Consider the following 13,726-nt stretch of genomic DNA (forward strand, 5'->3'; position numbering starts at 1 on the left):
TATATCAATCGGATGCACTTAATCAGAAACCTGTGGTGACTCTGTGAAAGTTTTCAATTTCAAACAGGTTTTGTTTAACTTGAACTATACAGTAATAACTAATATAAATAAATAAATCAGGTACCACATGAACCTGTTTTTTCTCAAAGGACAGCATTTTACTGAAAGGTAAGCTTTTAGAAACACAAACCAGCAGATCTGGTCTTTTATTGACAGGACCCCTGCCACACTACTGCTTATGGCTCTAAGTGAAATTAAATTGATGATAAAAAGCTTAGAATCCCTAGTGAGCAGCAGTCCATAACACAGAAAAATGTGATGCATTTTTCTGGCATAATCGGCTCCCGAGAAGACAGACCTGGCACTGATTCAGTAAGAGTCATGCTTACAAGATGAACAACTAACCATTCACTTTAAGAAGAAAAAATATATAGTAAAAGCTATAAAGTCAGGATGGATCACTTGAACTTCATAAATTTGCTAGGCTTGGATCAAATACAGTTGTATTTTATATCAGAATAAATGCCACTGATATATTGCAGTTGTTCAAAATCTTCTGCTTCTATATGAAAAAAGAATTCATAAGAACATCCCTTAAATATCTAAAAGAACCAAACAAACATACTTCTGAAAGGAATTTGTTCTGGCCCTGTTTTGCCTTAAACCGCTTTATCTTCTGCTGAATTCTCTTGTCTTTGTCCAGCTCTTCCACAGATGCCCACTGGCAATGAAGGTAAGAACTAGAAGACAAAACAGAAAATCTTACTCAAAACTGCACTTCTATTGCATATTCCTGTGTATACCACTAGTTCAGCTACACCTTTTCAGCCCACTGTAGTGCTGCATTTGGAATCCAGGCACTACCCTCTTCACAATATTGTTCACCAGTTATGAACAAATCACCTTTACTGGGAGCAATTATACTTACTAATGGAGAAACTGGTCAGTAAATAAAAACAACTCCCACCCCAATAAAATTTATATACATACCCCATACATTTAGTGTTTCACACTAAGATGATTTTTATTGGTCACACTCAAATATAATTACTGTACAAGACGTACGTCACCAGCTAATGTCATACTCTAGCAGATAGTAAGATTTTAAGAAGTTTAAGAATATGTGTAAACATTTCATACGCTAACATGATATACAATATATTTTTTGAGAACAGTACTATAATTAGAAGTTGCATACCAGGCAATTTAAGTTTAAGCATTTCCAGAAATAAAAGAAAAACCCTTGTAAAAAGGTTGAAAAACCCAGTTCCATGGCAGTTGATCTTTAAGAACACAACGTTTCGACTGAGAAACAGCATCTCTGCCAAAATGACTTGTCCTACTTGATAAATGAAGCAATAGAGCTTTTGACAGTCTAAGAAGTGTACCACACAAGCAGTTAATACAACAAATATATTCCAATGTAATAAAACTAACAAACCATCATTAAGCTATTATCATGCAACCATCAATGTAGCGCAAAGGGTAGGAAGGTGGCAGTGTATTTAAAGTGAAGTCAGCTAACTGTGAGAAACTCACGTTAAGTGAATTTCTGCCCCTCAGGTGGAAAAGTTTCTGAAATTTAAGAAGCCATACTATTCACCTTAAAGAAAAATGAGCTTATCCAGCTGTGAAGTATGTTATTTTAAATACTGATGGCACTGCAGTTTCAGAGACCAGAAGTAAGGAACATGCTGTTTGCACTCCTGTAACATCCCTGTTATGGAGCAGCAGCTATATCGTTGTTTACATAGTACATTTTCTTGAACACAAATCTTGTTTTTGAAGCAACATTATGGGTTATTTTTGATTAGTTTGCACGCACATTATGAGATTAAAACTCTATAGTTGCAATTAGATCAATACAGATAAATAAACGTGCTCAGGAAACTGCACATGGATAATGAGCCTTAAATTAAAGTTTAATAGTAGAGCAATTTTACGTACGTATTTCATTTTAGAGAGAATACAAATTAAGGAGACATTACTAGGCCTGCTACCACCAATGCAACTACTTCCTTATGTAGTTGCTACTGGTTTGGATTAAACATTAGCCACGTTTGAAGCTTGATAGTAAGCTATGTTGTTAACAAACCCAGTTTTTAACAACTATTACGTGAACTCAAAAACATGAATCAAACCTGTAACATTACTTACAAGTTTTTGTACTTTACATAGAATTCCTCTACTTCTACCTCCTCTCCATTCTCCATCTATAAGAAAAGAATGGTTGAAACATGAATTAAAACACTGAAAAGCCCCGATTAAATTATTGATTAAAACAAACAACATGATGCCCACATACAGAGACACGTGGAGGGGTAGGAAAATGTAGGTGGGAGGAGGACATGGGTAAGGAGTTTCCCCCAGCAGCTTACCCAAGTACATACTGCACTGCTTACTACAACTTCCAAGACATGAATCATTTGAACTCCTCCCTAACCACATGCAGCTTCATTCACAACCTCACCCCAAATCTGGCTTTCTGCCAAACCCACAGTGTTAAGTAGAAGCCAAGTGTACCATTTTCTCAGGCAGCAGCCAATTAGCAACTGCACTCCTGAATGCCATATGTATTATTTTTGGCTGGCTCATGGCAACTTTACATTGTGGGTTTTGTAATGTTTTAAAAAAGAGTTTTAAAGGGGGTTTATTCCTCCATATAGTTAATAACTCCAAACAAGAAGCCATATAAAACTAAACCTTATACCTCTGCTAGAATTTTAGTGCATCAGTGTTCATGGCTTTAGTTTTACTCAATGGTGCAATTAAATTCACTCAGGCAAGATGTCTCACATACAGAGCAGCCAAATTAAATTAACACCCAAAAACTACATTTAAAGCAAGGTTAAAGTTGTGATATAAACCAGCAAAACCAAGGGCATTCGGTGCTAAGGGTTGAGACTACTCTTAACTCATCCCTAGTGCCAAAGTATTGCATAACATATGGCATGTAATTCAACAAAGTATTACTCCTGAACCTAGCCATAGGACAAACTAAGGACAGTGCACCAGGCACACACTTAGAATTCAGTTTTTGTCACAACATTAACGGTTTATGTTTGCTAATGAACTTTGGGACAGTTTTAAATAGAAGAGGATTTTCTGTTTTACATACTTCTTCAGGGACAGCCAACATCTGCAACATCGTATGTAACACAAAACAGATGAAACTGTTGACCCCTGTATAAATCAATGCCCTCCATTTTATATCTATATATCTATACCTATCAAAAAAAAAAAAAAAAAAGGAAGAAAGAAAAAGAGAGAGTACTCTAAAACTAGAGGATGAATTGTCATCTTTCAAATTCTCTCCCAAAGGAAAAGTTGCTGGCGAGATAGCAGCACTATTAAAAAGCAACACTAGTAGCTGCATTAACTTTTTCTTTACTGTGCTAGATCACAGGTTAATGCACTCCTAATCTCAGTTTATGAAGTATCCCTTCTCTTCCAGACTAACAAGGGGTTTTATCATTTTAGGGTTTATATCACTCTGGTACAGTTTATGTTCATCTCTTGAGAGAGAAGTGATACCAGCTTCCACCTAGATCTCCCTGGAGAAATGGAAGGCAACAAGCTATTCCTGGAACTGGAACTACTTCTTGATCTTCTTGCATCCTCTGTTGAAGAAGATAAGCTATCCTTTAACCCTATACGCAGGGATGAGCCTTTCAGTCACTTACAAAGACACCATCAAAGGAAAGAATTTGAAGAATAGTAATTAAAATAAATAAATAAATAAAATGAAGTATCTCTCAAGAAGGTATTCATAATTAGAGGTCAAAACTGAAGTATAAAAAAATGAAGAACCTATTATCTGAATCTATCCATTCCCTGAGGCAAAATCATTCTTTAAGAAGTCATCTCTAATTTTAAGATTCTGCCTTTTTTTTTTTTTCCCCTGAAATGTATTATGGCCAAGTCTCTTTATTAGTTTTAAATCAGGAACCTTTGAGATTCATCAATCTTAGAGTGACAATGTGGTTAAACACCTTTATATAAAGGTTTTGTATTAGCCTATTTAACTCCTCTCTGTAGCATTTCAGTTAAGTGTATTTTTTGTGATCTGCCAATGTAGTAACAATAATTTACAATGTAAATCTTGATAAATCCTGTAACTCTCACAAGTCAAATGTGCTATTGTGTCGTGTATTAGGTAATAATTGGTCTATGTTATTATATGTTCTGCGAGTGTGATTCGAAGATTCAACTAAAGAAAGAGTATTTCAGAAAAAAAAAAATCTTTTAAAAGATCTTATTCTAGCATTCATGCTGTTTGGAAAATGAAAAAAAAAAAAAAAAAAAAGAAAAAACACTAAATTCCAATCAAGTTACAATCTCCAGTGCTCAAATACTGTGTACAAATACATGAGTATATCATGAATGAGAGAGATTATGCTCTCTACGTCGCTTGTCTATCCCTCACATCTCATGTTTGCATTAACCAAGTAAAAAGGTGAGACAGAACGTTTATGCAAAATTCCCCCAAAACTGGTTATGCATATATCCTAAAAGAGCACGTCAGACATAGGCAACACAGGATTCTTCAAATGATCATTGCCCAGGTGTGACATAATTGACAATCTTATCCACAGTCTTTGCAGATAAGTGAAAAAGAAATAAATGATCCCTTCCTAATACAAAAGTTATTTGAGCAAGTCACTCAAGTGTAAAGACAAGTAAGGGCTAACAAAAAAAAAAAAAAATACACAGGAAGATCACCTGCTAGAAAAATACCAGACAAAACACATTAATGAAAGATGGGAAGTCATGCATATTGAAACCAATCAGAGATACACAGTACTAACTAACTGGTTTTAAACTAACCAGTTTGTGGATGAGATTTATGCATTTGTATACAGTTCTACTAGATAGAATTCTTGCCGTGTATTGGTAGGCAAAAAGAGAAATTCAGATGTGTAATATGCAGGTACAATGCTCCACAAACTCCACATCTTTCTAAAACACACGCTGTTGTGCTGAATAGCATATTTAGTTCCAGCCATGCCTTTTCAAAGTCAGGTGTCAGAAATCCAAAGGGGGATGAAGTCAGTTGAGGAAAGAATTGGAGAAATGAAAGATTTTCACATACGAACTGAATGCATCAGGACTGACACAGTTTAGAAAGAGAATATGAGGCATGTGCTTAGCACTTTCTGAAAGAGGTAAGAGTGTTCAACAGAATTACAAATTCCAAGTAAAGGACAACAGGGAAAAACATTGTCTGTTATACCCGAAGTATACTATACAGTACTGCTTTGGATCTGGTAACTTCTAAACTAGACTAAGGTGATTTTTGAGAAAAGCAGCATAATTTTAAGATAAGAATACTGTTTCAAGAGCGTACTCATTATCTAATGTCCTTTATTTGAACGAAACATCTTTGTTACAACCTAATTCACTGAAAGGTTTCCTAGCGAAGCCTTTCCTCATGTTTATTTTATGCGTTGGTCCTGATCGCAGCAATTTTACTTTGATTAGTAATCTAACAACTGGGGTTTTGATGATGTTAGTAAGAGTGTAAAAGACCTTTAATAAAAGCACAGTTGGATACTTCAGATGTTAAATATTAACATCCTGAAATCCATTTTTTGGGGATAGAGAGGAGTGTTGGGAGGAAGAGCAGGAAACAAGAGACACCCCTCAAACCTGCAAATACAATCCATAAAAAACATTAAAGAAAGAGCTCAAAATAGAGCTTGCCTCCAGCAGAGCTTGCAATCAAAGACATGTAGGCAGCAGACCAACCACTTCCCACAAACTGCAGCAAAATACACACTCCCCATGAGTAATCACACCTTTGTTTGCAGGGGAGAGGAAGAAGAGAAGCATAATTGGTGAAAAACAGCTTCAAATGTAAAGACATTTATGAAAAGATCACATTCTCCTCTCCCTACCTGGTAGACCATCAGGACAACTAATTATTAAGTTTATACTACTTGAAGTTTATCTGAAAAAATAAGCCTACGGTTTAAAACACAAAATAGAGCTCTAGACTTCAAAAAAACACAAACCCTAGAGTTTTGTGCTGTAAAAGCTGTAGAACCAAATTAAATCAAAGCCAGTCATGACATTGCATGAATTTAGGTTTACAAAGCCATTAATGATGTTGTGGCAGTAGTAATAAAATAAAAATAAAACAAAACAAAACATGAACCCATAACAAAAATATATATGAATAAACACAACTTTTCTTCATCGAATTTGAAAAATTAACACTTTGAGGAAAATAAATATTTTGGTTAACTAAGACCACCATGAGCTTTATATCTATATATCTAATCAAAGCTTTTTTTTTTTTTTTGTCCATCTGTAAGATCAGAGAACTAACTACACAAAAGAGTCTATAAGATAAAATTATTAAACTCTACTCAGAGTTTAGTAATTTGGAACTACAAAGGCCAATCAAATTCTCAAGTAGATTAGGGGAGTCTGTAGCAAAATAAGAACATAATTAGTGATCAGGGCAGAATTAAAAAAGAACCACATTTAATCAAACAATATTTTCTTCACAATCTTAGAACAGAAACATGGACAACATGGAGCACGCTAAAACACCTCTGTATGTAACGTTCTTGATCGCAAGTAAACTTATACGGGCTGCTAAGTACAAATGTCAAAACATCAAAAGTTATGGGCAAGAACTTTTTTGTTTTAAACTACAAAAGGCAGAATCCTAGGATGCAGAAGGGTTCTCTCACTCCTCAAACTCCCATGAAACATTACTCTAAGTGAAGAGCACAGCAATTTTTGTCCAGGTGTATGCATTTGGAAAAAACAAATTTCTCATTTGAAAAGATGCAAGAAAAGACCAGAAGACTAAACAAGCAATCTCTTTTCTATATGCCTATCCAAAAGCATTATAAATAGTATCTAAAGACATTCTTAGGGAACCAACTCTATCCAGTAAAACAATTTTTTACTTAGAATTATCTAAGCATTTTTGAGAACTTAATGGGGGTTTAGCAGAAATATGCTTAGTTTGTTTAAAAATGTGGAGGGACGAGGTTGTGTTTTGTTTTACCTTTTTCTTGACTGAACGGCTACTCATGATTTTCTCCACAACAGGACCTTCAGCATCAGCAGATTCCTACATCACAAATACCATACAAGAATTATGGCTGTGCATATAGTATTTTTGATTCTTACATACTTCCTTCATTAGAAAACTTCAAATATTTTTTTCTAACAGGAGTTTAATACACAGAATTATTTTTTTTTCTCAGCAAGAGAACTGAGAAGATTCAAATACATTTAATGCCATAAGAAAGGATCGAAGGATACTTGTTTAAACACATCTTTAAGAGCTAATGGAACTCCAGCTTTCTCACAAAGGCTGGCATGCACACAGAGAGATCAGTTCACCTCTCCTAAAATTATACATGCTTTCAGCACCAAACAGTCTAAATATTAGAAGACATTCAGGAACGCTGGTTGGTTGTGTAAATGTCCACATGATAGCTATCAACATTGCATGTGATTCCCACTGTCACAACGGCAGGCGAACCTAGCAAATTCTCCTTCTGATAAGGCACAATTAACAACGAGGATCACATACAGTATTTCAGAGGGCTTAACAAATTGCCAAATGAAATACCAAAGAACACGTCTATATTCGCCAATAGGTTATCAGTTAGTTAAGTGAAGGAGTTCTTTGAAAAAGCACTACAAAACAATGAGATTGTTACAACAGTCATTCCTACATTATTACCCCTCATCTTACTCAAACTATTTTATCCATCATTTACATTGCACAGAGAATAAAGTGTACCCTGCTGGGTACTACAAGGCAGTAATTTCATAAAGGGGTTCTTATGGTGCCTAGCAGCAGGGGACAAGCTTGAGTGGTTTATTAAAGTCACAGAAGCCAGACCACTGAATTCAGGGAAGTAAATTCAGACTCCTACCAGTCCAGTTTAGGCTCCCTTTAGGTCGAAACTATTAATTTCAAAGAACTGTGTCAAATGAATATCACCAGCTTGTAAACAAAGTCATGAATGAATATATTCTTAAGAAGGTAAAAAGCTAATTCCTTCTGGCACACTGTGCCAACCAAGGACGAGTATCATTCAGAAAAAGAACCCATATTTGAACTCTGAATTTTGCAGTTACATCCACCTTTCCAGATCATTGAAATCTGACCTGTTGCTCTGACTGAGAAGTGTTTGAAGGAGAGTCTCTTCCAGCAGCATCAGCATCATCTGCCTCCTCATCTGAAATCTTGAACTCCAGGTCTTCTGTGTAGCGCTTCCTTTTCACCTGTCTGCTGGAGCGTCGCTTCTACATGGAAAGCATTGATGTTTTTCATGACAAATGAAACTGATAAATTGCACAGTAACTGAGAAAGGTTCTTCATACTTCTCAAATACACTTGTGTGTAGTGAACACTATTTTTTTCTCAGCATCACGGTAGGAATCAAGACAGTACCATAAGTTCATGCCTGTCAGCTGCTCTTAACTTTTGTAAAAATAGAACATAAACCACAATACTTCACGCTTGCTCTGAGACCTAAATTGATAATGTTTGTTTGGTTTTAGCATTCCAAGAAAAACAGTAGAAAAGTAAAAGGCATATCTCAGAAAGCAAATCAAAAGCAAGAAGTTGCACCATGTCTACTACAAACTTTGACAGATGGCCAGCGCAGGAACCAAATCCCACCTTTCCACAGCATGGCTCACAGTGTTGGTGAGCAGTGACAACACACTTTTGCAGTCTCCCCATCTCCCCAGTTGTACGCAGATTATCTTGGAGGGGAAATACAATGAAATATGATTTCCTCACTCCACTGACACACCACTGTTGAGAAAACCATCCTGGAGCAGAGCATAGGAAAAGACCCCAAACATGAACAGAGTAGAATGAAAAAATTGAACCACCCCAAGTGAAAACGTAGTTCTTGTCTCCCCCATACCCTCATCTCCAGGGTGAGAGAAAGATTCAGAGAAGCTGCAGAAAATCTGCAAAATATACAAGCACTCATTTGGCAGAATTTGCGACATATCACTCAGTGTCAGTCATCACTTTCTGCAACAATAAAATTCAAATTCCCAGATAGTCTGCATCAGGTTATACATTTTCAGAAGCTGATAGCATATGCTGTTGAGGGAAGCTGTTAAGTCATCATTAAATATCTCAATGGGCTCACATACATATTTAAAAAAAGATGCTGAATTTCAACTGCTAAAAATCCATTTTTATGAACTGATATATTAATTATTTTTTACATCTTTCTCAGCTTAACACACATCTTCTCTGGTACATGCAAACACTTATAGAGCTTGTTCAACAGATCTGTCTGTCTAAATCCAAATAAATGAAGTTTAAAATTTACTTAGCTCTTTAAGCACAAATATTTGATGCACTTTAGAAAATAGAAAATTGTCTTAAACTGAAAATGTAATTTTTGAGCAAAGACATCCTTTAAACAACGATGATGTGGTTTCTACCTTTAACACGGTAACTTATGGGGTTTTCCACATAACTGTAATATGATAGCAATATTTTTATACTTGAAAATAGATGTTACTTGGCAAATTTACACCCTCATTTCCATAATCACTGCTGGGAAAACATCCATCTTCTTTTGGCTCAATAGGTAAGTCTTACCACTATTCTTTGTGCCAAATATCTCTTCTTCCATTTCCCTGACAGAAAGGAGACCTCAGACATAATGGCAACCCTCTCTGATGTTTATTGACTTGGTTAGCTTCCTGTTTCCTCTGGTGTACACATGAGGCTTTGCAATGCTTATGCATCTCTGTCAGAAACTGTGCATACATGTAGTTGCATCAGATTATCTTTTACTCCTTAATTGATCTATATGTGGAAAGGCTTGTTAGCAATGCAAAAAATCTGTATGGCAACTCAACAAAAGTAAATATTCCTTTCTGAAGATACTAATGCATCATTTTCTGCATTACTAAGCAAGATCTTTATAGGTGACTCAGTATTTAAGAACACAATGGAGTTTCAGACAACCACGTAACTACCTCAGTTGGGAAATCCATAACAAGTTTATTAATCCCAGCTGTCCTAGTGTATATGGTTGCAAACCTTCCCTAAATTTACATGAAGAAGTAGGGGGATATATAACATGCAGAGTGTGAGGAAAAACATATTAAGAAAAAAATACGTAATGCAAAGACCCTAAGAGTTGTGTTTGAAATGTAAAATTTATCACCCAGGTGAACTGCAAAAAGAGAAAGTTTTGTCGCACTAAACTGAAAACAAAAGACATGCATATATTTTAACTTGTAGATAGTATATAATGAGTATATAGTGACTTGCAAAATAACCCCCCAAAATCAGCTCCCAGGTTTCTTCTACAACTTTTGTTAGTGCTGTTAATCAGGCTAAGAGACTTGTGACACAGGATGGAAAACTTGTTCTTCAAACGTTTTAATGCTATGGTATATCTCAACTGTTCTCATTCAGAATTAATGGCTTTCATGAACCAGAAATACTGTTTGCTCTGTTGCTGCATTTTTTTTTTTAATGAGAATACTCCAGATCACTGACATTTTACTATCCTCTAGATCTCTTCTGGAAAATGCTAAGAAGGAAGACATAAACTGTGTCTTGTTAGGACATCAATATTTGGCAACCTTTTCACCAAGCTACTTCGACCACCAATCATTGGTCTCAACAGCTATCTAACTAGAAGGAAGCTGATATGCAATTGCTGAATGCAATGGACTCCAGTAATAGTACCATGAGTTTAGGAATTTCATGCTTTTTCCATCATAATTTGCCTGTATCCTTTCATGAGGGAATTCTTATTTTTAATGCCCACTCTAAGCACTGCCAGCAGAAGCAAGCCAGGAGCTGAGTACTTTTAACATGCCTAGCAGCAGAACACATGAAAATTCTTATATATGCTCTATTCCTATTTCCAAATTGTCTTCATGTGAAAGAAAGTTTAGAGAGAAATTGACAGGTGGGCAGTGTTGGAGAAAAAATAGCACTAGCTAATGACTGCCAGTCCTGGAAAAGGGCCCTTAACATATTAAAGTGGTGTAGTAACAAGTCCCCAACATGCAGACTTCCTTCATCCTGCTTTGTCACATTTTATTTTTGATTTCAGGTTTCTAAAGCCAATGCAAAAAAGAAACAAGAGGCATATAAGCAAGACCCCATAATGCTATATGAAGTAGGCAAACCAGAAGATTCAACACCATAATCTCTGTCCTCATAACAAAGACCGTGAGAACTACCATTCTCACATCTAAATTGACAAAGACTACAGCGAACTTGAAAGGTAGCATTACCTGAACCCCTGGGTCATCTTCATCTTCTGGATGAGGTGACGGTGGCGGAGTTTTTTCCAAATCTGAGTTTTCAGAACCTTCCTTTCCCTTGTTAACCTTTTTCTTCGCAGCACTAGTTTCAGAATCTGTTTTCTTGTTACTAGAAGAGAGGTATTTTTAATCAATATTTGTAATAAAATGTAAGCAAAAAGCACTTAACAGAACAGTTAATCGGCAAGATGTTTATTCTCAGTGACTTCATTATTTTCAACTGCCTTGCTTTTTATTAAAGTATTTAAGCATAACTGTAAAAACCAATGATGCATGGGCCATTGCTATATGTTTCCCATTCCTTAACAGTGTAATGGGGAAATATCCTCCCTTTGGTATCTCAGATAGTGACAGTGAACGTGTCTTCAACAAGAAACTGAAAACGAGACCAGTTAAGAAGAGCTGCTCTGCTCAAAACCTACACCATCTGCAAACACTATCTGCACAACCTGACACACGTGAAGAGAAAGAGGGTTACAAGTGTACTTTTCTTGCTATTCCATGTGGATGAGGCAAGCAAAACCAGAGGAATTGTTACCAACACAAGGAACCAATGGTGAAAATTCTTCATTTTAGTTCAGGGTCCTTGTCACTTCCAAGCAGTGGGACAGGAAAGGTGCTTTTGTGTCAGCTCTGAGTGCAGATGCGGGGACTCAACATGCGTGACAGCAGTGTGTGGCGCTGGAGCAGTGCCTCCAAGAAGGATTCAAGGCACTTTACCAGACCAGGTTTGTGGTCGTCAGCTGCAGCTACCTGGACTGGCTACCTCGCCTTGACACTTCTCACAGGTTTTCTACCTTTGCATTTCTGGTGAGAGGGGGAAAAACCCAGGTATCTCAGCATCTGCATGATATTTGCAAGCTATTTGCACTGCTGGCACGGAAAGGTTTTGGGGGTTGATTCCGTCCACCCCTTATGAAAACATTTACCTCAGGAGGTGGAACTGTATCTCTCTAACTGCACCAAGACCTTGAGTGTAGCTCAGGGTGCCTGTATCAAAGCCCAGCTTTAAAACACATCGCTACCAAGTCAAACACAGAGATGACTTTCAGCAGCGCAGAGATGAAATTTTGAAATGGCAAAGAGGAAGAACTGATGGTAAAAGCTAGAAATCTTCAACACATTTAGTCTCTGAGACTGGTGTGGGTTTTTGCTAGCATGTTTGCCCCTCTGCGGTCTGCCCCTCAGGCCTGGCACTGCTCTGAGGCACCATTTCTTACAGAGTCACCGAATTGTTGAGAAGAAGTCTGCTCACATGGAGTCGCTCACTGGTATTTGGCGAACGGGAATTACTGATCGCCAGACATTATTTCAGTTGCTTCTACACGGCTTCTGCTCCCTTCGTGTTTTAATTTCACACCCAGGACACCGTCTGGGGTTTGTTTTTCCTGTATAATTCCCAGGCTTGTAGCTTCCCAAACAAATAGCAGCTTTGCGCTTATTCACGTTGATTAGCGCATTCGTCAACCGCAGGCATGTTTTGGAGCTGCAATTTTAATTTTCTGACTACAGTTATAAATACATATAGTGCTTTGGTTGTGAGACACAGCACGGCCTCTTCTGCAGCCTGTATTTAAACTAATATCGAGTTAAAAAAGAGGAAAGTTCAAACGTGGAAACGGGAGTTTTGAAAAGACATTTTTACTATGCTGAGATTACAGGGAGCCTGTTAGAAAGGAAACACCTCAAAGTGGGACAATTTTTGACCATAAAAAAAAAGAAAAGGAAGGGAAAAGTTTGACACCGCCAAGGGGAAGCGAGCCACCAGCGGGAGGAGAGGCGCAGAGCGCGGCCAGCCGCCCCTGCCTCCCGCGGCCGCCCCGGCGCGCAGGCCGCACATGGCCAGGAGTCTCCCCTACTATGCGGCTCCATTTCCAGCGTTTATTTCCGCTCTAACTGCCACAAATTACACAATGCTACAGCTGAAGCGGGGCCCCCGGCCTTTCATCTGCGCGCCGAGAGCGCTCGCATCGCCCTGGCAACCCGCGGCCACGTGACCAGCACCTGCTCCGCTGGCTGGCGGCCACCGACTGCAGCCATCTGCTTCTCTCAATCAGCGCCCCAACGCTCCCGACACCTGCGCGGCCGCGGTTTTTTTTTTATTTTTATTTTTTTTTATATTTTTTTTTTGCCTTTTTTTTTTTTTTGGTTTCTCTCTTCTTTTTTTTTTTTTGCGGTCCCTTTTTATCAAATCACGGCAAAGCCGCTTCCAAAAATAAAAAACAAACAAACAACAATAACAACAAAAAAAAAGCACCAAACCCCAAACACCGAACCCCACAGCAAACTTTACATATTTCTCGGATTTGTTTAAATCAAAGGTGGGCCTGTCAGGGGGCTGGCCGGCTGCCAGGTGAAGCGAGTTGACAGGCTGGCGCTTTTCGCCGGCGACCTCCATAAATCAGAGCAAAGCGCGCAATTAAGTTTA

General features: G+C 37.7%; 1 protein-coding gene across 2 annotated transcripts in view; it reads right to left on the reverse strand.

Moving 5' to 3' along the window:
- Positions 1–13,726, reverse strand: part of CHD7 (chromodomain helicase DNA binding protein 7) — an 87,876-nt gene that overhangs the window by 38,156 nt on the left and 35,994 nt on the right. For both annotated transcript variants that reach the window (XM_072034579.1, XM_072034580.1), the window contains exons 3-7: positions 11,269–11,407; positions 8,143–8,280; positions 7,025–7,090; positions 2,158–2,213; positions 626–740 (exon numbers count right to left, since the gene is read on the reverse strand). In XM_072034579.1, the coding sequence (XP_071890680.1) occupies positions 626–740; positions 2,158–2,213; positions 7,025–7,090; positions 8,143–8,280; positions 11,269–11,407 (514 nt within the window). The remainder of the gene's footprint in view (positions 1–625; positions 741–2,157; positions 2,214–7,024; positions 7,091–8,142; positions 8,281–11,268; positions 11,408–13,726) is intronic.

The sequence above is a fragment of the Anas platyrhynchos genome, chromosome 2, assembly GCF_047663525.1.
Source record: "Anas platyrhynchos isolate ZD024472 breed Pekin duck chromosome 2, IASCAAS_PekinDuck_T2T, whole genome shotgun sequence".
NCBI classification, from domain to species: domain Eukaryota; kingdom Metazoa; phylum Chordata; class Aves; order Anseriformes; family Anatidae; genus Anas; species Anas platyrhynchos.